At 48.9% G+C, this 25,831-nt stretch overlaps 1 protein-coding gene across 1 annotated transcript in view; it reads right to left on the bottom strand.

The window, feature by feature from the left end:
- Nucleotides 1-21,818, bottom strand: part of LOC133350816 (ubiquitin-conjugating enzyme E2Q-like protein 1) — a 30,909-nt gene extending 9,091 nt beyond the window's left edge. Inside the window, exons 1-2 of the mRNA XM_061565572.1 lie at nt 20,672-21,818; nt 13,429-14,278 (exon numbers count right to left, since the gene is read on the bottom strand). Of these exons, the coding sequence (XP_061421556.1) occupies nt 13,429-14,229 (801 nt within the window). The 5' untranslated portion in view covers nt 14,230-14,278; nt 20,672-21,818. The remainder of the gene's footprint in view (nt 1-13,428; nt 14,279-20,671) is intronic.
- Nucleotides 21,819-25,831: the final 4,013 nt, after the last annotated feature.

Below are 25,831 nucleotides of genomic sequence, written 5' to 3'. Positions count from 1 at the left end.
GAATCACAACTCAACGCGAGGCCGATACAAGGCGCTGGACATGGAACGAAAGGCGGGGGTGGGGGGGGGGGCGAACGAGGGAAATTCCGCGAACAGCAGCCCCGAGTTGGACGCGACAGGGCCCTCGCGAAGGGGGAGAACTGGAGGCTCACTGCCCCACCCACGTGGGTGCCACGAGAGCGGGGGCATGAAGGTTTATATGGGGAGGTGTGGCGGGGTAAAGGGGTAAGGGGGGGGGGAGAAAGGGACGGGGGGGGGGGGAAGAGGTAAGGGGGGACAAGGAGGGGGGATAAGGGGGGGGACCGGGACAGGGGGGGGGGGTGACAAGGGGGTGGGGGAAGAAAGGGACGGGGGGTAAGGGGTAAGGGGGGGACAAGGGGGGGGGGGATAGGGAGGGACAGGGGGGGTAGACCGGGATGGGGGGGTGACAAGGGGGGGGGAAGGGACAGGGGGGGTGACGGGGGGGGCAGGGACAAGGGGGGGGGGGAGACCGGGACTGGGGGGACGACGACATTGTGATTTTTAATTTGAAGCCGATGGTAGCGCTGTGATTATGCAGAGAACAAACGTGTTCATGCTCTTCCCGTCACTGCTCCAATGCCTTCTCATTGCCATACATTCACTCGCGTTGCAGAGCACGACCTATGCCCCGGCCCTGTTTTTTATTGTTGCCATGTACAGTACTGCGTTGCGCATTCGTTGGCAGCTAGGACAGCAAAGCATTCCTGAAATCGCGATCAATATATGAGTCACGCGGCCGCTCCCCTGTTCAAACCGAGCGATGAGCGGCCGATAATATAATCCTTCATTTGCCGTCCCGATCCAGAGGTGGAAATTCCACATTCAGATCATGGGGAGCGGGTCTCGCCGCAGAACAACCGCTGTTGACGACGCGGACCGTACGGGAGTGATGTTCAGCACATTGGTTCAAACACAAAGGTTTGAGATCATGATTTTAACTTGTAAGTGTTCCGAATAACCGTTTGTGTCATGTATTCATGGAAATAATTGTGCGTGCAACTAGGAACCAATTCTGAGGATGGTCCATGCCTGCAACATCTGGCAGTTGACCAGCATTTATTTAAGCGTGCCTGACTGTTGATGAGACACTATACGTTGAAACGGTCCAGAGTTTGCGTATATTGAACCAATGCTGCATCAAATTATGCAGGCCTAGTGGTAGGTGTGAAAGGTGTGAAGTGTTACTTTATTTTCTTATGCGGAGAAAAAGATGGAATGGAGCAGATATGTGGTCTTATTTTTTTCGTTATTGTGAGTTCAGAGCTCTTGGAATTATGATCCCGGCTGGCTAAAACACATTAAGTCATTAAAAAACAATGCCGTGTAGTAAGATGTCTTCCGCCCAGTGGCGGCTGGTGATATTTATTTTTGGGGGGGCGCATTTTTTTTATTTTATTGAGGGGGGCAAATAAATATAAAGCAGTACCAAAAACCATTTTGACTACTTGAATATAAATTTTGATGATCTTTATTTACATTTCAGACCAAAAGAAGTACCAAAAAGCATGTTTCCTACTTGAACATAAATGTTTCTCTTTTATATACATTTCAGACCAAAGTACCAAAAAGCATGTTTCCTACTTGAACATAAATGTTTCTCTTTTATATACATTTCAGACCAAAGTACCAAAAAGCATGTTTCCTACTTGAACATAAAAACGTTAGTTTCATGCTATTATCAATATGGCTGCGGCTACTTTCATGACGTTTGCATTTGTCAGAGAGATGTTTGAGGTCTCTTACCCCCGTCGTTGTCCACAAAACTTCAGTGCCGACACTTTGAAATAAAAGACAGGGAAAACAAAAAAGAGAATTGCTAACATCACATCCAGCCAGCCACCTCCGTTTCTCATAACAAGCGCGGGTGAAGCTTCGTGTGTAGCTTCGTCCTCTGTCACTGGCCTGCTGCTGGATTTGTAAATCGGGTTGGTCCGGTCCGAGATCCTTCATCTTTTTTATTTCTTCCAGCGAAAGCCTTGTGAAAGGGTTTTTTTGTAAATAAATTACAGAATTTGGATGAACTGCTGCCATTGTTTACACCAAAAATTTGATCAGCCTAGCAAGTGTCAAAGTGGTGTCGCCTTCGCACTCGCAGTAGTGGCCTACAGCGTAAATTTGAATGACAGGTGACGAGAACCAATCAGATTGGATAAAATAACATGTATCCAATTCTGATTGGCCAGGGACGCAACGACTTGCGCCCCGAGGAGAATCTTTAAGAAACCAATTAGAGACCAGCTTCAGGTCACATGCTGTCCGAAAATGTAAAGTCTCACATAGACATCCATTTGTCCGGCGCCCCGCATGAAACACATTGAAAAACATAGAAAATAGTTGACCGATTAAAGCCAGTTTTTATTAAATGCTGATGCTTTTCTTACTACCAGCCGGCACATCGTATGAAAAAAATATTTTATTTATGTATTTTTATATAAATTTTGCATATGTATATTTCTTGAATATTGAGGGGGGCGGCGCCCCTGCGCCCTCTATTGACGAGCCGCCACTGCTTCCGCCTGTGAACAAGAAATTATCTCCACCTAATGCCTCGGAACATTCTGCACCAAAGTGCTTTTTTAAATTTCCATTCCAGTACATTTATTTATGTATTCTACAGAATTAAGCCTTTTCACTTGCCCTCCGCCCAGACTCAAATTTCAAACACGTGGAGCACAGTAGCCACGTTTTAAAAAAAAACAAATCAAAGTCAATTTGAATGTCAATGTCATCGGATAATCACAGTCAAAGCCACAAATGCCAAACCTCTCACCACATTCCTTTTTTCTGCCAGGCCCCTTTCCTTAGCTCTACCACAGTCAACATTTGGCCTACCTCCAAGGTCCAATCTCTTCAGATCGCAAGACGCGACGGCAATTCTCCGGCAAATCGCTGCCGTGCAGAAACCTTCACCGACAAATAGGCGCTTCGTCCGTTTCCCATTAGTATTCTCGAACGGAACTCCCGTCACTTTATGCCATTGCCTTACAGGCTAAAGCTGTTCATATGAAATGCATTGTTGGTGAATGCTGCCTGGGGTAATTGCCCCAAAAAAATTGCCCAAGTGTATAATGCCCTTCATGGTCCCATCTTCCCCGTTGGTGGCCAAACTGTGGGTGGCACTCCAACTGTCTGTCTGGGTCACCTTCTCCTTCAGCCCGGCCCACGTGCCCCATCCGTTGCCACCTCCTCTTGCCGATTACTAAGGGTCGGCACGGTTTGGCTCAAACCACCAAACCGCGGTTTGAACCGAACCAAATCGGTTTGGTTTGGCTCTGTTTAAACTGGTTTGGTTTGGTTTGGGGCTACGAAAACCGACTCGGTTTGGCTCGGACAGGGTGGAACCGGCTCAAACTAGTTTGGTTGGTTGTAAAGGCCGAGTACAGCAATATCAAGGACATGATGACGGACATTCTCAACCAGCGCTACCCAGCGTTGACGACGGACGCGGCGCCGAAGGCGGCGCCGCGTGGCGGCATTAACATCCTCTTTGACATGGTCTACGCGCCCAACGCTCACGACGGCGCCGCCTCCGAGGTCGACCGCTTCCTGCTTGAGCCAACTCAGGACCTGAGCATGGACGTCGTCGAGTGGTGGAAGCTGTACGGCGGCAAGTGCCCGCGCCTGCGACGCGTGGCCCTCGACTATTTGCCTATCCCGGCGTCGTCCGTGCCCTCCGAGAGAGCAAACTCGGCCGCCAAGCGCTCCTTTCTCGACCGACCAAACCTGCACAAGTGCACGTTCAAGGCCGAGATGTGTGTGCGCTCGTGGGCGCGGATGTTGCCTAGTGTTGGGGTTTCACTGCCATTGAACTACCACACTGCGTTCAAGGACATTGGGCGGGCCAAGCTTGAGGAGATGGCTGTGGACGACATCGTCGTCCAGTACTTGCTAGTGAATCTCAATATGAAGAAAGCCTGCGTAGAAATTAGCGATTAATACACTTGATATTTGTATTGAATGCGAATATTTTTTGCCGCGCATCTTTTCGGTTCAAGCCAACTCAAGAGGTTTGGTTTAGCTTAGTTTGGTTTGGTTTTGGTTTGGTTTGGTTCAGTCGTCGCTGGTTTGGTTTCGTTTGGTTTGCTCAATTTGAAACCAGTTTGAGTCGGTTCAAACCGTGCCGACCCCTACCGATTACATCCCACGGGGGTTAGATTGCGTAAGTCTAAATGTGTCGTTAAGCCACCACCGCCCGACACAGACAATTAGCGAGGTTTGTCTCTTTTCACGGTAATTCACTAGCTTTATGTAGTATTTGATTAGTATTAAGTGACTTCATGTGATGTATTAGTTTAATTGTGTTTGGTATGACCTTTGAATCTCTGCATCTTTTGCAGAATGCCAGTGAAGACATCAGTTTCATCCGCTTGATGGGGAATTTCTCCAGTTTTTTGGTTTTAAGACCCTAACCAATCCATTTATGGCTTCCTCAGCACCCACTTATATTCAAAGGCTTCTTCTCTGGTCACCCATTGCGATTGATCATCATAATTTAACACCTTTGGTCAATCTACTGATGGACGAGGGCCACGCCACACCGTGTCTGCTTTTGGGGTTGTTTGATGGTACTTCACAAAGCTGGTCTCTCTGTTTGGCTATTACTTGCCACTGATGTCAGCCGTGCCAGGAATCCAAGCCAGGTTTGCAGGGTTCACACAGCGCACGGTCCTAACTCTATCCTGGCACAAATTATTGTTCTATACGTTATTCTTGAGAGAACTATGCTACGGTTAAAACCATACATTTGTTATGTCTTAATACCACACACACACACACACGTATCCTCCGTTATCGTGCAATGTGGCATTTCATTTAGAAGGTTAATTGTCGCATTATATGATTCAACACGGCTTGGCACAGGTGTACGTGCAACATTAATTTCTATTTATACAGCCGCAGGAACGTCTCGTTCAAGAGAACATGATAATCAGGTCGGTATGTTTACGTGGTAGGCCTCTTTCAAACAACATCAATTATCATTAAATGTTTGATAATGCAGAAGGAGGCTGCAACATGAGACCTATTGATTAATTAGCAGTGATAACAATCATGAGCATGTAAATTCAATTCCTGGACAGAGTTGAATCATCACTAATATTACAGCAGCTCCATCAATTCATTATCATTTAGCGGTACCATTACAACGATTACCATGATTAAATTCATGGTACAAATTTTTCTTGCCATCTTTATCATTTATTTATATCATCATCATCTCCATCATAAGTCAACTATCCGAACAATGGCAGATCCAGGATTTTCAGGTCGGGGGGGGGGGGGGCAACCCCTCCAGCAATGAAAAAGTATAGTTGTTAGTAAGTAAGGACTTGTCCCTTGCTTTTTATTCGACGTCCATTGTTTTTTATTCGACGCGTGTGCGGCGATGGCGCAGCCATCGATCGAGAGTCGAATTTTAACCGCGTTGTGTGATCTGCATCGCGCTCGCTAAAGTGAATGCCTTCAGGGAAGTCGTGTCCTGTATATGCAACTGCGCAAAATTCTGAGTCACTTATAACTGCTTTGCCGTTACTTATTGCAAATTATGGACTCGGACTATTGTCCTATCATCTCAGAGTCCCTGGGACGTAAATATATGCTACACAGTGGCAGTGGGGGTTGAAAAACGCTGATTTATTACTAATAAACCCAAATGATTTGATCAGATCATTAGGGGGGCACGTGCAACCCCCCCCCCCCCCCCCACTGGCTCTGCCAGTGAATCCGAACGAGGTACTCGCTAACAGTAAATACTCTTTGCGAGCCCCTATGAAGGCCGGCACAGCACACGAGGGCGTGGGTGGTCAGAACCACGCCCGGCCGCCTTTGTCTCCCCATTAGCGATGTTTACACACCACACCAGGTACTCATTTGAGGCCGAGTAGACCTCGGGAGGCCCAGGACCGGTTGAGATAATCGTCACCGGTGTTGGCCATGAGCGCGCTAACCGCTGCACTACCTCTCCCCATTCAGTACCATCATCACCATGATTACCATCATGATCGTACCTCGGTGGGGGGGGGGGGGGGGGGGGTTAAAATTAGCACCATCTCGTGAGCTTGTACTGCTTCATCAGGACTCAAGTGGGAATTCTCCCATATAAACCTTGATGTCTCCACACGTGGCGAGCCCAGTTTTCCCCCTTCACCGGGACCTGGTCACGCTGAAAATCGCGGCTGCTGCTGTTCACAAGATTTGTTCCCACCTTTGTCCCCCGTGACCGGCGCTTTGCACCAGGCTCGCGTTGAGTTGTGATATAAAAAAACAGTGGTCATTCTAAGAATGAAACATCCCTGCCATAGGAAAGAGGACATCTGATAACACTACGAACATTTATGCAAAAAAGTGTTTAAGACAAAATAAGGCCAGATGGGTGTGGCGTTGTGAAAAAAACATTCCCGGAATGGTGTTCCAGACTGCTCCAGCTACAGTGCTGGTAAACAATGGCTCACCTCGTGAATGATCTCCGTGAATTTGGCATCTGCCTTACCCCAGACAGCAAAATTTGGCGACTGAAGCAATAAACACCCCGCAAATGTTCTGGACGCAGAGAGATGTTTATCCGCCGACCCCCCGTGTAAAATGGCCTAGTGGACAGCAAGCCAAGGAACACCCAGTAGTCCCAGCCAACAGGCTTGCAAACATGGATGCAATATTGCAATAGATTGTTTGATAAACGGGATACCAGCTTAGTGCACCAGTGGGGAAGGCAGTGGCTTCAAAAAACCAAGAAACAAGCACTCTATGGGGGCAAGTGCTATGAAGGCCGGCACGGCACGGCACGCAAGGGGGTGTGTGGTCAGCAACACGCTCGGCCGCTTCGTCTCCCTTGTGGCGATGTTTGCACACCACACCAGGTACTCATTTGAGGCTGAGACGACCCAGGGGAGGCCCAGGAAAGGTTCAGAAATGTGTCACTGGTTTTGTCCGCGAGTGGGAATCGAACCCAGGATGCTGGGTTCATAGCGCAGTGTGCTAACCACTACGCTACCGCACCTACATACAGAAACCAACCATCACGCAAACTGCGGTCATCCTCACAGCAGTGGCTTTTGGCTAGCCATGGAACCAAGTCGGTCACCGCATTGCGTGCTTTCGGATGAGCTTCTGCAGCCATCTGGAACGCTCTGTCCTTCGACATTCGGAAGCCACTGCAGATATGCACTTTTAAATCATCTCGTTTGAAAACTCATTTCTTGAGAACTGCTTTTTGCGTTAAGTTTGTCGTCATTCCCCTGCACCTCCCCTTAGCGTGGTTTGCTACGTACAGTGCAAAAGAAGTTCAACATACATAGCTCGCGGAGTTTATGGCATACACTGCCCGTGGCACGGCGCAGGCACAACGAGGGCCCAAATGATCCCTGTAAACGGCCTACTGACGAGCGCGCCACTTTAGCAGGATGCTAACGGTGGTTATCCTTTTGAAAGTCTGGGTCCTGCCGTGGTAATCGGGAATTTACACCGCCGGCTCAAGACGAGTGCTGTCCCCTGCATCCACTTGAGCCCGGAGACGCGTTGACATTCTGAATCGAGCGCTACACACACACACATGCAGTATATAAAAACGTGTAAAAGATTCTCTCTGAGGTTCTGTGCCCAAGGGCAGGTCCATGGCTCAAGCGCCTCCATCCCATGCGAGCCCCCCCCCCTCCTAATCTGCCACTCCCCCCCCTGCCTCCCAATTGCCATGGCTCCATAACTCAGGGCCCTCGAGCCAAAACGATGGTAGAATAATTCAGGTGGATTTAACTTTTGCCTTTCTCAGCAGTCGTGACGCCATCACACTGGAAGCAGTTTCATGTTATACCCGGGACAATTTTTGGAATGCACCCCCCTCCGCACACAATTCGATGAGCTTTCAAATTACGTGGTTACGGATAAATTATTTTAAAAATATGAAATCTTTAATTTGTGCTCTTGGTGGTCCATGTGTAATATATAGTGGCTGCACAGCTTTCTAGAATGAACTGGACACAATATATAGTGGCTGCAGAGTTTTCTCGAATCTAGAATCAACTGGACACAATGTACTGCACTCACTCGGATTTTTCTCTGTTCACTTCCACTTAAAACTAAGCTATTTTTTATTTTATTAGGCGAGGCCCACTGAGCTATGTAGCTCTTATTCAGAAGCAATCTGGCTGCCACAAATGATAGCTCGACGAAGTGGCTTATCACGTGGAAATTTATAGCAACAGCCAAATACTATAAATGCATATTTTTAAGTTTGGAGGGAAAAACAGGAGGACACAGAAAAAATCCATGCGACCACGGGGAGAGACACATGCACACTCAAAATATACAGCAGGCGTCAGGGTCGGGATCGAATGCACGACCTATTGTACACCAGGCGAGGTCGTAAACATCTCAGCACCATCAGTCCATCTTTTTCCTGGTCACCCTCGGCCTCCGTTACCTTCCGCTCACGTTGGCATTGCTCAACCAATACAGAATACTGCACATGAATTGTAAATACTGTAATAGAGTCTTGCACACAAAATGAAACGTTTGTATCACAAACTTAAAAATAGATTTTAATCGATCAATCAATTAATCATTACATCCTTAATGTCCACAGGATCCGATATTGTGAGCCCTGTTACTCTCCGAACCCTGTTGTCTGGCTCCAAGCGGTCCAATGCCTTTACCTGAGACTGCCGAGAATGGCAAGGATTTCTTTTCAGGCACAAAGCAAAGCGTTCGCTCATTCGCATGCGCAACACACAAGCGTGTGCAGGGGCGACGAGCTAGGACACACGCTTGATGGATGTCAGGTGAAGGCCTGCGATATCGCTTCAGGGTCATCCCCCCACCCGACGTGACAAGTGGCCTTGCTATCTATAGAAGGATCCAGAAAGGGGGAAAAAATGATTTTGCCCTGTGCCGTTAGCACAATTGCTCTACGGGGTCTGCGTGTGAAAATCTGGCTTGGATGGTGCTGCGGTTTAGAACACTCGGTTTGCATTTAGGAGGTTGCGAGTTCAAATCCCAGACGGTGGTGGTTTGACTGGATCAATAAAATGGGCAGCGCCTTGAGTAAAAGTCAAACACAGTGGTCACATGCTACGGAGTGACTGGCCCCCGCCATGAGAACGTGTAAAATTACAAACAGTGGCTCAGGGCGCGCAGCCGCTGTCGTTTCGCGCCGCCGTGTTTGCTTGTCGGGGAGGACCCCTTGACTTGCCCGATGCGAGAACGTGAAAAACCGCAGAATACATTATATTGTTAAACACAGGGGGAACAATGCTGAAAACAGTGCCGTGGGCTCCTCGCCCCGAACCGCGATTACCCAGCACGCGCTCTGCACATTACATATTTTTATTTGTTGCCAAAAATGGATTTTGGCGCACTGTGACCTGTGCACACAACATTGTAAGGATGTACTTACAATGTTCACCATCACCGTGTACAGGTTACCGCACAGAGTGTGCCAAAGTCTGTGATCGGAGCCAAAGAGAAGCCTTTCTTAAAACTCTCTTGTGCAGCAAAACACTTCACATCGCGCTACGGAACTGCCCCGGGAAGCGACATGGCAATGCATTCTCTCGATTCAGTCTGTTGCCCAACACTCCAGGGTGCTGCTTCCGCCTACGTAAAGAGCTGGATGCCGCGTGCCAGTCATCCGAATCAGAATATTTTTTTACGCTGGAGGAATCCGATAAGCTATAAAGCTGTGAAAAAATAAGAGCTACAAAGCTTTTTTACCACATAGCCAAAGCCACAGATGTATTCTTAATCAGTAGGTTGCAGAGCCAATACACCAAGTAGCATGCAAACCCAACTCACACCATCTTTTTCTGCAGTGCAAAAGCATTTCCACAACACTTGGCACCCTAGTGAAAGCACGGGTGACTGAGACCTGAATTTGAATGAAACTCAAGTCACCCACAACACGACGACCATTATGAACCCCCCTGCACCACCAAGACACCCCCCGACGACCTCTGCCGAGACTCTGGACTCACAGTGGCCTACTCTTTTCTGAATGACGCGAAACCGTCGACAATGGCCACCTCCAATTAGCACGGTTGGCTACGTAAGGTTCGAAAGAAGTTCAACATACATACTTTCACCACAGGTCAGAAGTGCATTGGTGATTTTGGCCAGTGGGAACAAGTGGATGGCCGGATTTGAACATTTCGGTTCAACATTTGGCCATGTGGAAATTGCCTCGGCGCCGAGCAAGCCCCATCACGAAGGCAGCCAGCAGCCTTTAACAACCTTGCAGTTTCGACTCCACGTTTGGCAATACGAGTATGATGGGGTCCATCGTGGTCCTTAGAAAAAAAAAGCAACACGGCAGTTAGTTATTCTACAGGTCGGTGTCTTGCCTAACGCGAGTGGGCAGCTGCTTCTTCTTCTGTGCAAGAGCGATTTGCCACGTGCGACTCATTAGCACGGCTGGCTACGTACGGCGCGAACGAAGTTCCACGAACAACATGTACCCGAGATATATACGGCACCAGGGTTTGCTTCACATCGGTGGGTCTCGGGAGGTCTCGAATCCACTGACTCAATAGCGGCTTATCACTGTCCTCAACTATTGTATTTGTAGACTGCAAATGCGTACGATAGAGAGGTCAATATGGTTGCTTTTTTATGAGAATGAGAAAAAAATTGTCTCTGCATTCGATAGAGAATATCCATAATAGGTTTTTTGGGTTAGATCGCGTAAATATATAAGTGTCGTTAAACCCGCCACCACCCGACACAGCCAACTAGTAAGGTTTTTCATGTGAACAGAACATGCCAATTCGTCACTAGTACGGCACACTAGTGTGTTGGAGAGCCAAGCCACAACATTTACAATCTCAGTATGAGAATATCGTTCAATAAAATAACACAACGTGCGATACAAAACGCCTACAGAATATTAAGATGAACAGGAAGGGTCTGTAAAACAGAGAGCATTATACGCAGAGCTTCTGCTCATGGTGGACACTGCCCAAGGTGTGTTCCGGTAGCAGTTGCCACCCACATGTTTGTACCGACCGACCTCCTTGGGTCAAAAGCTATTTCACCAGCAAAGTTAAATGTCAAAGTGCCTCCCTCCTCGAACGAACAGTGGGACGCCGATACAATTCTCTTGGCGGCCCTGAGACGGTGGTGGTTAAGGCCAAATTCCCACGTTGAGGCGCAGTCTTCCCACCGCACAACCACAACTTGGTCATTATTTTAGAGGTCCCAGAGATAGGATGATGATGATGGGTTGAATCAACTGCCAAAGAGGTTTTGAACTATTATTTGGTTCTTTCGGTAAAGTCACGTATAAAGAAAAAAGAATAAATTAAATAATAACATACGACGTTTCGATTGCAACACAAGCAATCATCATCAGGTATAATGAAATAGCGACGTAAAATCTAACCAGAAAAATTTATAGACAGACATATAAGCAGACAGATATCACCAAGATACACACAGCGGGCAACACAGGTACAGAGAGGAGTGATCGTCTCTGTGGGGTGGCCTTAAATAGACAGAGGGGGGGCGGAGGCAGCGAGAGGGAGGGGTTAGAGACAACATTTACATGTCAATGAGTACAACAAAAGGAGTTCCAAGTTTACCTTTTTTCTCTCTCTCTGGGTTTTTATTCTCTCTCTCTGCCTGTTTATTTAGTGTAATTTGTTTTGTCTACACTCGTTTTTTGTCCTTCTTAGGTTCTGCTTTGTCTCCGTTCCTCTTGTTTTTATGTTTTGTCTTTCTTTGAAATTTTCACACTTAAATTCTAACTTAGCAATCTTTGAAATACGTAATCGACCAGGCTATGCGTTAATTGTGTGTTGACCGACTCTCTGTGTCGTTTTACATAACATTTCGATACTTTGCTAGGTAATTTAATTTTAGTGTGTCTCTTTCTCCCCCTAAGCCTGCTCACTCCTTTTTGTTGTACTCATTGACATGTAAATTTTGTCTCTAACCCCTCCCTCTCGCTGCCTCCGCCCCCCCTCTGTCTATTTAAGGCCACCCCACAGAGACGATCACTCCTCTCTGTACCTGTGCTGCCCGCTGTGTGTATCTTGGTGATATCTGTCTGCTTATATGTCTGTCTATAAATTTTTCTGGTTAGATTTTACGTCGCTATTTCATTATACCTGATGATGATTGCTTGTGTTGCAATCGAAACGTCGTATGTTATTATTTAATTTATTCTTTTTTCTTTATACGTGACTTTACCGAAAGAACCAAAGAATAATTCCTGCAGTCACGAAAGCTCCAAAGTTAAGGTTTTGAACTCTTATCCTTCCCACCGAGTCAAGCGCTCGAGCACAATTCTACTCAGCTGAACATTACGCGAACGCGGCAAGAATGTGTATGTATGTGTAGGCGTGTGAATGCGCGTGTCATCCTGCTGATCGATATTCTGTCAAGCGAGTTACAAGCACCGCCACAATATGAAAAGAACACCCAACAAAATTACGGCGGATCGGCGGTCAGGCTTTAACATTTCACTCCCACCACTCCGCTCCACGCGCAATAAATGCACCGTGTTGTGCACGTGCATTTGAGGTCGAGAGGACCCATTAAGAGGAGGTGACATGAGATGGCCCAGTGGCTCAGGGAGGGGGATAATGACCGTGTCAGAACATGGAATGAACAGCACCGAGTTCCCGGGTTCAAATCAGGGTAGGCGCCTGCATTTAATTCGGATTTTCAAGTGCGGAGATAATAAATGCACTTCGGGCAACCGCCGCGGGGGAAAGCCACTCATTACAGCGTACCGAGGGGCATCATCTCGTGTTGTACGAGAGAAGGCTACCGCTGTGACTGCCGGGATAGGTCTGTGGGGTCATGTGGGGCCTTTTCCACGCGTGATGCCATCCTCTGCCGACTGTTGTTCCAGAAAAAAAATACGATCATGACTCCATATTTGGCGATAACAGCCAAACAAGGTATTTGAGCTAAGTGTGAATATGAAGTGGAGTTTAAAGAGATTTTTAAAAATTAAACTATAGTACAGTATGGTTTTACACTATTTGGCTACGAACCCCTGAAGGTGGCTGCACGACTCATTTCGGCTGTTGCCAGGGACGCAAGCAGAGCCAAGGGACAGATGGACAATTCATTCGCAGCCGTGCGATGCCATTTCAGCGAATGACAGTGGGATGGACGAACAGACGGACAACACAGCCAGATCCACGTGATCTCATTTCAGCCAACGAAGGATAGGCCGTGAGACCACAGAGTCAAATCACTCGTGACCTCATTCAAGCCAACGACAAGGCACGAAAGATGGATGGACGGACAATGTGAGACCCAATGCAAGAGACCTTATTCCAGGCAAGCGACACGTATGTCGGCGCCGAGGAAGACGAACGGACAGACGGACGGACTTATCCACCGTCCACACACACCGCAGCCTTGCCAGGCACCCCGCACGCGCCGCCCAGACGCCCGGGACGCCCTCACCTGGCCCTTGATGAGGCTGGCCGCGAACTGCCTCACCACGGCCTCCACGGTGTAGGCGCTGGACCAGCCCCTGGGCGTGAGCAGCTCCATGCAGATGGCGCCGCCGTCCAGGACGTATCCGTTCTCGATGCGCGGGCTCAGCACGCGCATGAAGGGCGGCGAGAAGGGGAAGTTCTCGGGGAAGGCGAGGTTGAGGAGGACGCCGTCCACGCCCGTCTCGCGCATGTCCTGCCACAGCGCCGAGTCCCTGTCGATCTGGTAGAGCTTCACGTTCCACTCAAACAGGTTGTCGTCCACCAGCTCCACGCTCAGCACCTCCTCGCTCAGCCGGTTCAGGTCCTGCAGCTCCTTCATGAGGCGGCGGGCGCGTACCTGCGAGCTGTGCTGCCGGTTGGCCGGCGCCGGCGGCAGCGACGACGACGACGAGGACGACGGCTTCCCGAAGAGGCCCTTGTGGGGGGGCGGTGGCGGCGGCGGCGGCGGCGGCACGGCCTCCGCTTTGGCCGGCTCGGTCGAGCGGCCGCCAGCCTGGGGGAGCGAGACGGTGCCGCCGTCCCTCCCGCCGCCGTTCAAAGCGACGCAAGCCTTGCCCTTCTGCGACCCGCCGCCACCGCCACCGCTGCTGTTGTTGTTGTTACCGCCGCCGCCGCCGCTGCTACCGCCACCGCTGCTGTTGTTGTTATTGTTGCCGCCGCCGCCGCCGGTGATGCTGTTCTTGCGCGCCTTGCGGGAGCCCTTGGGGCTGCCCGTCTCCGGCTGGTGGAAGCGGATGAGGCCGATCTTTCGGAGCAGCGTCGCCATCGCTCGCTCGCGGCTCGGGACTTTGTGGCCGGCAACGTTTGCCCCGGAGCTGTCGGGGAGTAAACGGGAACGCGCTGTTGGTTTTTCCCCCCCCCCCCCCCCCCTCCGGTAATAAACGCCCGCCGGGGCGATCAATTTCAGGCGCCTGCGTGTGCTCCTGCTGATGCCGCTTGCCACATCTGCGCTTTTATTGCGGCCAACACACGAGCGTATATCTTCTCGCCGAGGCAGTGTTAGATGCTTTCAATTGTAACGATCTGTCCCCCCTCCGTTGGCCGCGTGCCCGCCCTGTCCTCAGCTCTGTCCGTGTCTCTATGGCTACTTGGCCGACTGTCGCTGTGGTCGGTCTGACCCTATCTGTCGCTAAGGTTATCCGTCTCGCTGTGTCCAGCTCATTAGGTCCATCTTGCTCTCTCCGTGTTTACGTAGCAAACCTCAAAGCGCAGTTTCTGTTGCTATGGCTGTATGGGTGTATTTCAAGCTCATTTAATGTTTGTTCATGTCTAGAGCTGTCTATGTGTCCGAGGCTGTCTTGCTATGTCGATTGGTATGGTTGTTCATCTTGTTCTGTCCCTTAGTTTGTATTTATAGCCCTGTTTAGTTGCATCTACTGTATATGTATAGCACGGTCTGTATCCCTGTCTTTCTAGCTCTGTTTCGTTCTCCGTAGCTATTTGTTCAGACCGGTTAATCTGTCCAAACGGCTATCCATCTAGCTTAGTTATGTCCTCTCCAGCTATGCGACTGTTTTATGAACTTATAAATTTCTGTTGAAGTGGCTGATATCAATCTCTGTGCTCTATGTCTCCCATGTCTGTGTACACCACTGAAGTGCTATCTACATAGTACGATTCCTACATACTGGCAGTGGTGAGGCATAGTTCGCATGGGGCGTAAAGGAATGAAATAGGGCCCCCGTAATAGAGATTTTTGGGTTAGATCGCGTAAATATATAAACGTGTGGTTAAAACCCGCCACCACCCGACACAGCCAACTAGTAAGGTTTGTCACGTAAACAGAACGTGGCCAATTCGTTACTAGTACAGCACTAGTGTAGTATACTAGTACAGCACTAACCGGTGTGTTGGAGAGCCAAGCCACAACATTTACAATCCGAGTACGACGTTTCGCCAGTAATTACAACGAGCTTCATCAGGCGACAGCCAGATTTGTGGAGAAGTCTAACCGTTTCGTTCCTTACATAGAGAGGCGTAGATGTGTCGACCACCCTTCTGCGCTCTTTGTAACCTGGCGCTGGGTACCCCTGGCTTCTGGGCCCAGTGTGCAGTCTCACCGCCTGCACACTCCACTGCTATGCCGCCTGCGTGAAGCCCACTGAGAAGTGACCCTCTTTGTGCCTCCCTTCTTAGCTACATTACCATCTCCTTGGCTATCCGCGTAGCAAAGTCTCTCAGTGACAGCCACCCTCTGTGTGTGCCTACACAAGTATGTATGTGCGACTCTGTACGGCTACGTGGTCATCTGTGAATCACCGTCTCTCAGCGACATCTGCCGCCCGTAAACGTGCATGTGTGTGCGTGCGGAGTGGTAGGGAGTGGTGGTGTAGCGGTGAGCGCGCTGCGCTACCAACCCGGCGGCCTAAGTTCGATTGCCGCTCATGGCCAACGGCAGTGACGATTATCTGAAACAATCATGGGCCTCCCTTAAGTTGACTCAACCTCAACCGAGTAGCTGGTGTGGTTAGTAAACATGACCACTGGGGAGACAAAGGCGTCCCGGTATGGTGTTGGCCACCCACCCCCACGTGTGCAGTGCTGGCCTTCATAGGTGCTCGCAAACAGCACTTGTGTGGAGTGGTAGCAGCGCTGTGAAACCGACCCACCAAGTTTGATTCCCAGCCATGGTTAACATCGGTGGGGAGTGATATCTGAACTGGTCATGGGCCTCCTGTAGGTCAACTCAGACTTAAATGTATACCTGGTGTAATGTACAAACTAAAACTATAAACTAAACTTAATTTATTTGACCAGGTAAGGCCCATTGAGCTATATCGCTATTTTTCAAAAGCGACCTGGCTAAAAATGATATCTCAACGAAGTGGCTTATCGCGTGGAAATTTATAGCAGTGGAGGGAAAACCCGGGGGACCAGGAGAAAAAGCCACACAACCACAGGGAGAACATGCACATTCCAACTATAAATGCGTCAGGGTCGGGATCGAACCCACGACCTCCTGCATGCCAGGCGAGGTGGTTAACATCTCACTACCGCGGCAAAATAAAGACGGCCGGCCAGTTACCGCTGGTGGCTACCCTACCTCTGTGTGCCGTGGCCAGTCTGAATAGATGCTCGCTAACACCTCACGTCCCTGGGGTCCACAAGACCAGACGTGAGCCACTCGGCTTGGCTCTATAGCCGCCCTGGGGGTGCGAAAGCTCTTCGCACAATGGGGGCTCTATCCACATCTTTCCCATCTCCAATTGTCTCTCGTTTAATTTCCCTCCGTCACTCTATCTATTGAATTTAATGATACAAAGATCTCTCCCACATGATCTGTCTCGAGCTCACCATCTCCCTCTACATCCTCCTTCTGTCATCCCTTATTCTCTAAGTGCCTCTCGCCTTGAAGCGTGCGTATTTCCCCTATCCGTGTGCGTCTCGCTACTTAGCGGTGCAACTCCCTCCATGCCTCTCTATGGCTACACAGGAGAACTCCTCTCATCAGCAATGACACAAGGATCTGAATTTAGAAGTTAATCAAAGTAATAATGGAAATAAAATAATAAATCACGACGTTTCGGAGGCAACACAAGTCTCCGTCATGAGGTGGGACCGTCACAGCTAAAATTACTGCATCAAGTGAATGATGTCGTGATTTATTATTTTATTTCCATTATTACTTTTATTAACTTTTAATTTAATTTCTTATCTACGTGACTTTACCGAACAAACCTAAGCGTATGAATCCTTGCAGTCACGAAAGCTTCAAATCTAGAACCTGAATTTAGACTGCGAGAACCGGGTGAGCTATGAAGCTCGTTATTTACACATGTGTCCACTAGGGGGAGGTATGGGGGACCAATAACGGGAGATATGTGGGGACCAGTACAATCCGCAGGGTTATCCGCAATTACACTCCTCTTATCCGTGGGGTAGACGACCGTGGGTAACCCCGTGGATAACAGGACGAATTTTCCTTGCAACACTCTTGTTGTGTTTGAAAAAAAATCGCGGCGCAACAGTGCGTCATTACACAACGACTTGTGGGAAGTTGTAGATATCCATTCGCACGGTTGGCTCCGTACGGTGCTAAAGAAGTTCAACATACACACATGCAATAGAATCAAATAAAGAACTTCTTTCGCACCGTATGGAGCCAACCGTTTGAAATGAGTCTGAGGATTGTACAGCTGCTATGGCTATAAGGAGCTGCGGATAAGAGGAGTTATCCTGTACTGGGACAACCACAGCAAGAAAAACTGATGACGATTGCTTGTGTTGCGATCGAAACGTCGTGATCTATTATTTTTCTACCCACGTGACTTTACCGAAAGAACCAAAGAGTATGGATTCCTGCAGTCGCGAAAGCTTGAAATCGAGATTTCTCCCGTACTGTTACAGTCATACTCCATTGCATGGCTAGATCTCAGTCTCTATTTCTCTGACCTTTTCAATATCTCGATGTTAATACGTTCACCTCTCTATTCCATTGTGCGTGTGAATTTCACATTGGCTCTGCTATTCACTTACGTCCATATCTAAGCCCTGGGGGTACAACCTCCATAAACACATAAATACAAAGACCGCCCCAACGTACAGCCTTGGCAGACTGTTGGGGCAAGTGCTGTTAGCGAGCACCTTTGAAGGCCGGCACGGCACACGAGGGGGTGGGTGGCCAGCACCACGCCCGGCCGCCTTTGTCTCCCCAGTGGCGATGTTTACACTCCGCACCAGGTACTCATTTGAGGGCGAGTCGAACTCACATGCGCACACACACGCATACCCATGCACACCCATCAGTATCAATACAAAAACACATCTATATATCCCCGTATGCTATGAAGGCCCACGAGGGGGTGGGTGGTCAGCACCACGCCCGCACACCAATGCAAGCACATACACACCGCAACATCTGTGTAAATATGCACACACACCAATATATTCAAAATGTGTAACAAGTATTGTGGTCAATGCAGACACGATTCCTTGTAAAAGGTTTCAGTTTGGTGTTTTAACATCGTAACACCAGAAAAAAAGGGGAAAACCTATTCTCATGTGTAACATCCACACAACACCAAAATACAAATAAACCATCCCCCATATACAGATAGCCATTTGTCATTCCACTGCTGGATGAAGCCCTCCACTGTGCGGGTGGAGGGGATTATTCTATGATACAGCACCGTATGCACTTCACTGCATCGCTCAGTGTGGGTTGGTCAAGGTGGTAAACATTTAACGTTGGACAAACGTCGGATCAACGTTCCATATTGATTAGGACTTTGGAGCTTGGTACAGTACAATTGATTTTGCCACACACCGCCCTCTGCTCACGACAGCAGCCTATAGCACCTGTCATTTGCACGGACACCCACACTACAAACCCACAATCCTGTGTGCACACACCCACTCACCAATACACACTACACACATGGTGTACCTACACACAGCACACATGGTGTACCTACACACAGCACACGCCCATCCACACACATACACGGATGCTGTAAACAGGACATAAAACCACTCCGACACACCACTTTGCTCCCACGCACATACTTTACAAATATTCCACCCGTACAGCCGTAACAGACTGTAGGGGCAAGTGCTGTTAGCGAGCACCTATGGGCATGGGTGGACAGCACCACGCCCGACCGCCTTTGTCTCCCCAAGTGGCGATATTTACACACCGCACCAGGTACTCATTTGAGGCCGAGTCGACCTAGGAGGGGAGGGGGGAGGTCCAGGACCGGTTCAGACAATAGTCACTGATGTTGGCCATGAGCGGGAATCGAACTCGGGTGGCCGGGTTCGTAGCGCAGTGCGCTAACCGCTACGCCACCGCTCCCCACACATCAGCACACACCAGAGTATGAGAGCTCGGGGTAAAGCATTTACACCTTTGGAACCAAATGCTTACCCCGAGCTCTCATACTCTGATGGTGAATTGTCTTTGAGTTGTGCGCCTTTTGGCGTCATCTGGTCCAACACCATGTGAGACTAGGCTCTAAAGAAAAGCTGTCTCGGGTGTGGACCAATCAATTTCAAGGACAGTGCATACATTATCAGAGTTGTTTTTTGTTTGCATACCGACTGCAGGTATTGTGGTCAATGCGAACATGATTCCTTGTAAAAAAGGTGTCCGTTTTGTTGCCAGATAAAAGGGTAAAAAACCGATTATCATATTTTGCTACTGGCAAAGGAGGTTCCAATGGAATATAATACTAAACAAGGATAGGATGGGGGGGTTGAATTGAAAATAGGTAAGTGACGAAAAATAAACAAATGTAAATAAAGGATTGTGTCGAAATACAGATTTCACAAGTGCACAAAATTCCGGCCAATTTTGCAACACTAAATGCAAACCGATATATAACGTGCACAGCAGTAGCATACTTTACACAAAACCAGAGAGCAATATCAACACATAAGCACACACACCATTAGCAAAATATACACCCATATATGCACAAAGATCCACGCTCGCAGATACAGACACACAAATACATACACAAGAGAATGTATACTGTGCACACAGAACCAATGCATAAATGGAAAAACATACACGAGCACAGAGCAATACTTAGTACACACAATATCAACACACACACAAATCTCTTGGGCCGGGCTTCATCCTGAATTGAAATTTCACAACGATGAAATACCCACCAATACAACTACACACATCCTTACCCATCGACACGACACAACTGCACACCCATACACACCCCAACACAATCGCACATCCATTCACACACCAACACAATTGCACACCCATACACACACCAACACAATTCCACCCCCATACACACAGCGACACAATAGCACATCCATACACACCCCAACACAATTGCCCACCTATTCACACACCGACACATTCATACACACACCAACATAATCGCACATCCAAACACACACCGACACATCCATACACACACCAACACAATCGCACATCCATTCACACACCAACATAATCGCACATTCATTCACACACACACCAACACAATCGCACATCCATACACACCCCAACACAATTGCCCACCTATTCACACACCGACACATCCATACACACCCCAACACAATTGCACACCCATTCACACACCAACACATTCATACACACACCAACACAATCGCACATCCATTCACACACCAAAACAATTGCCCACCTATTCACACACCGACACATCCATACACACCCACCAACACCATCACACCATCACACCCACCCACACACCCCATGCTGTGTGTGTGTGTGTGCTCACCTGCTCTCTCCCTCTCGCTTTCTCTGTGTGCGAGTCCTCCGCGCAGCCCCGCAGGTGCGGGCCACGCAGAATAACAATCAGCCCGCGGGGCTCCGGTGCCGGGCAGCAGCAGGAGGAGGGGGCAGCAGCAGCAGGAGGAGGAGGAGAGATGAGGGGGCAGCAGCAGCAGCAGGAGGAGGGATGAGGGGGCAGCAGGAGGGGGCAGCAGCAGCAGGAGGAGGAGAGATGAGGGGACAGTGAAGGGAGAGCGGCGGAGAGAGACGAGGGGTAAGAGCGGAAGGAAGATGAGCGGGACAGCGAAGAGGAGGCGAAAGATGACGGTGGTGGTGGTGGGAGTGGTGAGGAGGAGATGGGGGGGGGGGGCAGAGGGAGAGATGAAGGGGAAGAGAGGGGAGAGCGACACGAGGAGGGGATAAAGTGGAGAGGCGAGAGACGGGGATGGAGAGTGGAAGGAGGAGAGAGAAGAGTGGGGGGAGAACGCCGAGAGGGAGAGATGTGGAGAGATGGGAGAGAGTGGACTGAGAACAGTGGGGGATGTCGCTCCACGCACAGACGCAGCAGCGATGGAGACTTGCCGCACGCAGCTGATTCTCTCTCTCTACAACCACAACACACTCCACGCAGCCACCATAATCGACACAAGCTAACACGAAGATAGGCTGAGAACAATAATAACACCGGGGGAGGAGCGGTGTGGCTGGGTGGGGGGGGGGACCACAGCCTGTATAACAATGGAGCTGGCTGTCGTAACGAAGCAGCTCCTCCCCTCTATCCGCTTCTCTTGACACGGCGGCTCGAGGATGGCGTGAACCAACGAGCTAGGAGATCAGATGAGAGGCTTCCTACTGCTGCTGCCACTGAGCTAGACAGGAGGCAGAGAGGACAAGCGAGGGGCTCTCGCGACTTGCAGACGACGAAGACGGCTGCGGCTCCTGCTGCTGCATCGTCCGCGCCGCGGAGGGGCTTTAACCGCGACGTCACCGGCAGGAAGCGCGCTCAGTAATTATGTAACCCCCCCCCCCCCCCATTCGGGGGAGACGTCACCGCGCCTCGTGGTGTTCACCGGATTCTCGAGAAGAGAATTGCCCCGGGTCAACAACTGCCACCCCCCCCCAAACCCCACACCTTTCACCCCCCCATCCACTCCTTTCACCCCCCACCTACCCCTTTCACCCCCCCCAACTACCCCTTCCACTCCCCCACCTACCCCTTTCACCCCCCCCACCCCTTTTACAACTCCCACCCACACCTTTCACCCCCCCCACCTACCCCTTTCACCCCCCCACCCACCCCTTTCACCCCCCCCCACCCCTTTCACCCCCACCCCTTTCACCCCCACCCCTTTCACCCCCCCACCCCTTTCACCCCCCCCACCCACACCTTTCACCCCCCCCCACCACCCCTTTCACCCCCCTCCCCACCCCTTTCACCCCCAACCACCCCCACCCACCTATTTCACCCCCACCCACCACTTCACCTCCCTCACCCACCCCTTTTACCCACCCACCCTTTCACCCCCACCCACCTATTTCACCCACCCCATTCACCCCCCCCCACCTCTTTCACCCCTCCCCACCCCTTCCCCCACCCCTTTCACCCCCACCCACCTATGTCACCCCCACCCCTTGACCTCCCTCACCCACCTCTTTCACCGCCCACTCCATTCAGGATATTGGCACCGCAGACATGAGTCTAACTTGACTTTAGAGCTATGTGACAATGAGAACCCTGCAGGGAGGCCTTGAGGTTGGCTCAATGCTTCGGAGACACCCCTTACTACTCCAGGCTACTCGTCACAGTGATCAACTGCGCCGTACCAGCCATGGAACACGAGGCCAAACGCATGTAAACTAACCTCATTTCCGAAAGAGGTGGATAGATTGCCGGCCAGGCTGTGAAGGTCAAATAAAATTGGCAAGGTCTCCATTGTCACACTAAAGAGAGATAGCACTTCTCTTTGTCAGGGGATAAATTGGATATGAATTGGAATAATTGTGATGCATTGGTCAATTCACGGCGATTGCATATCGACGCATGCCACCGCTGAACTGCGTGTACCGGACCAGCAGTAGCTGGGGGCTCTGCTGGTGGTTCACGTCGGCCGATCGTCGTTGGTGGCCCCGAGAAAGCCGCCCCATCATCACGAGACACGGCCGTGGGCCGTCAAGACAAAAGAGCCTCCACTGAACGTGGAGTGAGCGGAAGGCAAGTAGGAGAAGCAGACGAGGGCATCCCAGCTGTGACGTGGCTTTAATACGTGAAGAGCAACGGGCTGTCGATGAGCTTCGGGGGGTTGAGAAGCTGAAAAACAGCAGTGGAGCTTATATTCTTGGTTCTTTCGGTAAAGTCACGTAGAAGGGAAATAATAAAATAATATTAGTATATTCATATTTTATATTAATATTATTTAATATTCTTGGTTCTTTCGGTAAAGTCACGTAGAAGGGAAATAATAAAATAATATTAGTATATTCATATTTTATATTAATATTATTTAATATTCTTGGTTCTTTCGGTAAAGTCACGTAGAAGGGAAATAATAAAATAATATTAGTATATTCATATTTTATATTAATATTATTTAATATTCTTGGTTCTTTCGGTAAAGTCACGTAGAAGGGAAATAATAAAATAATATTTATATAAATATATTAATAATTTATATTAATATTATTTAATATTCTTGGTTCTTTCGGTAAAGTCACGTAGAAGGGAAATAATTAAATAATATTGATATAAAATATATTAATATTTTGTATTAATATTACAAAATATATGAATATAAAGTATATTATTATTTTATAATAATATTATTTTATTATTTCCCTTCTACGTGACTTTACCGAAAGAACCAAGAATATGAATCCGTGCAGTCACGAAAGCTTTAAATCAGCAGTGGAGCTGTTTAAATAAGATCTGAAAATGTCCCGTTGCTGAAGAGCGAACGTGTAACGAGTCGTTGCTGAATAAGGTTACACTGACCATTGGTCGACTCAGCCATAAATACGTACCTGGTGCGGTGTTTAAACATCGACACTGGGGGAGACAAAGGCGGCCGGGCGTGGTGCTGGCCACCCACCGGCTGGTGTGTCGTGCTAGCCTCCATAGGTGCTCGCTAACAGCACTTGTCCCTACGGTCTGTTAAGGCTACAGAGGGATATTTGTCTTATGGTCCATTGACCTCCAAAAACTACCCCCCCCCCCACAGGGACCCCCCCTCCGCCTTCTGATAACATTGATAGGGCCCCCAGACATGGCCAATTATGTCGTGACCCCCCACACCCACAGAATGAACGATGAACGCCTCTCCCTAGATTATAATACAGTACACTACTGTTCTTAAGCCTGATTGTTGTTCGCATCATAGATGGCCAATGATGTCATCAACATCCCTGCCACCACCCCCCCACACACCGCCTTCCCGACAGAATGAACGATTAGTGTTCCCCCTGTAGGTTATAATACAGTACTGTGGTGTCCTTTACCCTGAATGTTAATTGGAAGCCTCACGAATTGTTAAGGCTCCTTTTCGGGATGTGTGTTAAATTCGATGAACGAGTGGCATCTGAGAGGATCCCACGAGAGCCTGTGGTTACGAAAGGATAACATTCAAAGCTTTGCTCAGATGGATTTAGGAATCCATTGTTGTACTCACCATTTATTGGCCAACTCACAGCCCAAGACACCTGGTACTGTATTACCAGGCATTATTCCACACTACTGCTGACCACGCTCATATTTGCTTAGTTTCTAAGATACGACGAGGTCAGACAGATTTAGGATGATGAGATTTTTTTGGGTCGGGAGTCCCTGATGGAATTACTGTATTAATGGTGGCGTCTAGATGGAAATATTTATGAGACCCTAAATGTAGCCAATGCAGAGGTCCCCAGAAAGTGCTAATGATGAGCCCTCCATATTGAGCCGCAGATGAGTGCCCAAGATATTGGCAACGATGGCGGCCCCAGATGTACAAAATGATGGATATCCCCCAAATGGAACCATTTGTGACCCTCTTCACTCTGAGATGTATCCAATAAACGGCTCCCAGAGCTGACAATAATGAGCCTCACAGATGGTAATATTGATGGGATTCTCATATAGAGCCAATCATAGTCTTTGGATAATAAAAATCCAGCATTATAATGTCGAGAACTGTGCTAATGTCCATAACATAAAATTACAAGTGATGCCAAAGTCAATCATATAGGGCTCATCTGTGTTGGACATCCACATTTCTATGACAGGTTCCAGTATATCCATAGGCAAACCACTGTTGACTTCCCATGAGGTGTTAACCCACCATACTGCACAGTGTGTAGGGTAACACGAAAAGTATCTTATTACTGAAAATGTGTTGAAATACTTCATTTAATTCCGCATTTTTAAATGTATGTAGTTTTATTTGTATCTCATTTTAAAATGTTACATTTCAATACATCGCTGTATACTAATACTGTTTTTTGTTTGTAACACTGCAGGTATCTGTTGGAAAGACCCTAAACTGCATTACCATTAGCCACAGAATTTGATTGTGAACTCGAGATGCAAATCTGGCACTGCATCTCCGAGTTGACTGTAAATTGGGCCGCCAAAATATGCTTTGAGGCGCACAGAGGCAATATATTAGATACGGTATGTCTGAATAGGCTCTCACCTGTTTTGGACCCATGCGCTTAACCTTAACTGATGCGAATTCAACCCCGATGAAGCTTAGAAAGCTGGAGTTCAAAATAACTCACAAACACCTCGTTGTGAAATGCCCAATGCAGAATATTCCTCTGTTTGATCGTCCACGCCGTTCATGGTCCACCGTATACCGCATCCGGACAAATCATGGCAGATGTGGATACCTGATGCACAAATTGAACATAAAAACTCTCCAGTGTGCGACAGAACAGACCATCCAACGTATAACGACGCAACGCCCGACCCACAAATACGAAAGGAGACATCGCAGCGATGATGATACACTCCGCTGCTCCTGACGCGGTTGTCTGGCTTGACCACCTGAATGTGAGCTTGTAATCGTTGCTCTGCATCTACATCAGCAGCCGTACGGAAGAAGATGAAGAAGTGAAAGTAAGATAGAGATGCAACTCTGCAATTGCTTTGCTCATGCCACTGATAGTGGAAGGGCCTCCACTCTAGTGAGAGCTC

This window comes from Lethenteron reissneri, chromosome 35 (assembly GCF_015708825.2).
Source record: "Lethenteron reissneri isolate LAM-NWPU_2019-01 chromosome 35, ASM1570882v1, whole genome shotgun sequence".
In the NCBI taxonomy this organism is placed as follows: domain Eukaryota; kingdom Metazoa; phylum Chordata; class Hyperoartia; order Petromyzontiformes; family Petromyzontidae; genus Lethenteron; species Lethenteron reissneri.
Note: the sequence above shows the minus strand (reverse complement) of the source record. Positions and strands in the feature narration are given on the sequence as shown.